Here is a 1,594-nt window from a genome sequence, read left to right as displayed (position 1 = left end):
TCTACCATCAATATTTTTATCTACATCAATATGAGTTCAAAATACTCACACGCTTTTAACAAAATGTTTGGCAGACAGAGTGCTGAAGGAAGAGGAAGTAGAAGTAAGAGTCGGAACGAGAACTCTTCTGTGCCAATAAAAGAAAGCAAGACAGGATCTCGTCAAGGCACAAGCACATCGGTGGCGGGTGAAATTCAAACAGACGCAAACAATGCCAGTAACAATAACCAAAAATATTAGTTTCTCTTTGAAAGAAAGGTTAGGTTTTACATCAAACTGATGTCGTATTGTTATCCTTTTTGATTGTGTGAGCTGTTACAACAATAGCAACAATGCGATTTTGGTTTCAGTGATGACTAAATCACCGGAGTCGCTGAACTGGATAGTGAAGCCTGAATCCTTTGAGTGATTTGAAATTTCGTAACAATAGGATTCAATAGTCTGATGTCACGTCCGCCCAGCAACGAGCAGCTTGGTTCTAAACAAAGAAAATCGGCACTTTTTATTCTTCATGCTGGCAAGGACTTTTTCACATGTTATGTGATCAGAATGTATACAAGTCAAACATGATCAGATTTATAACGTTTTTCTCTTCTGAATACACTTTTATGCTCTTCAGAGAATTATTTCATAAGGGCGTCCGCCATTGTTTCGATAGTTTAGAACCAATTACTAAGCTACTATACGTCATTACGAGGGAAGTGACGTCACGACTGTTGAAGCCTATTGACGCATGAAAACATCTCGCTACGCCATTCCCTATTTTACAATCTTTATTGATTTCCTGTCAAAGAGAGGATCATACATTATATATATATATATATATATATATATATATATATATATATATATAATATAGAATTGTAGTCATCTGATGTCCGGTTACTAATTTGAACTACACACGTTGAGTGTGTAGTGTTGTCGTTCTTGCCTTGTGCACTGTCTATTGTGTTCCATATAATCTTATACTTGTCCTGTGCATATCATTATCTATGTCTCATTATATTTGGTTCATATTAAATGAGGGTAATTCCTTTTACACATCAGAGTCAAATGGCCACAAGTTACCATGTTAGTCCCACTTTGACGTAATCACACGTCATAGCAAACAACGTGTGCCCTATACTTGTCTACGACCGAGGCCAATAAAAATACGCACTTGCGCGCAACGGAAATAATGGAGTTCAAGCCACATCATCACTCGTAGAATTATGAATTGTTGACACCCCCCCCCCCCCAACTTCAGAACTTAATGAGCATCTCAAAGCCTGTAAATCTTATTGAACAATGAAAGTTAATACTAGACAACATAATTTTAAAGATTTAACGTATTCTGTAATTCTTATGATGGTATTTTGTTGGTTGTAAAGTTAACTACATAAACTATAATTTTTATCTTCGTTAAAATTTCTAATACTGAAATTTTCCACTAGGCAGGTCTGATATAGCCCGGTCACCTTATTTGGAAAGAGACAAATTGATCATTGAACCTGTAGTCAGCATCTCATCCACAGTTATACCAAATCTAAAAGACCTTGAGTACGAAGACAGACTAAAGAAGATGAAAATTCCAAGCATGTGCGGGAGGATATAA

General features: G+C 36.3%; 1 protein-coding gene across 1 annotated transcript in view; it reads left to right on the top strand.

Moving 5' to 3' along the window:
* The window catches only part of LOC144979199 (uncharacterized), a 9,159-nt gene extending 7,565 nt beyond the window's left edge, over positions 1-1,594 (top strand). The window contains exons 2-3 of the mRNA XM_078925809.1: positions 1-217; positions 1,434-1,594. The exon at positions 1-217 is cut by the window's left edge and continues 602 nt beyond it. Of these exons, the coding sequence (XP_078781935.1) occupies positions 1-217; positions 1,434-1,594 (378 nt within the window). The remainder of the gene's footprint in view (positions 218-1,433) is intronic.

This window comes from Berghia stephanieae, chromosome 9 (genome assembly GCF_034508935.2).
Source record: "Berghia stephanieae isolate SIO BIC M18660-M18661 chromosome 9, UCSD_Bste_1.3, whole genome shotgun sequence".
NCBI lineage: Eukaryota > Metazoa > Mollusca > Gastropoda > Nudibranchia > Aeolidiidae > Berghia > Berghia stephanieae.
Note: the sequence above shows the minus strand (reverse complement) of the source record. Positions and strands in the feature narration are given on the sequence as shown.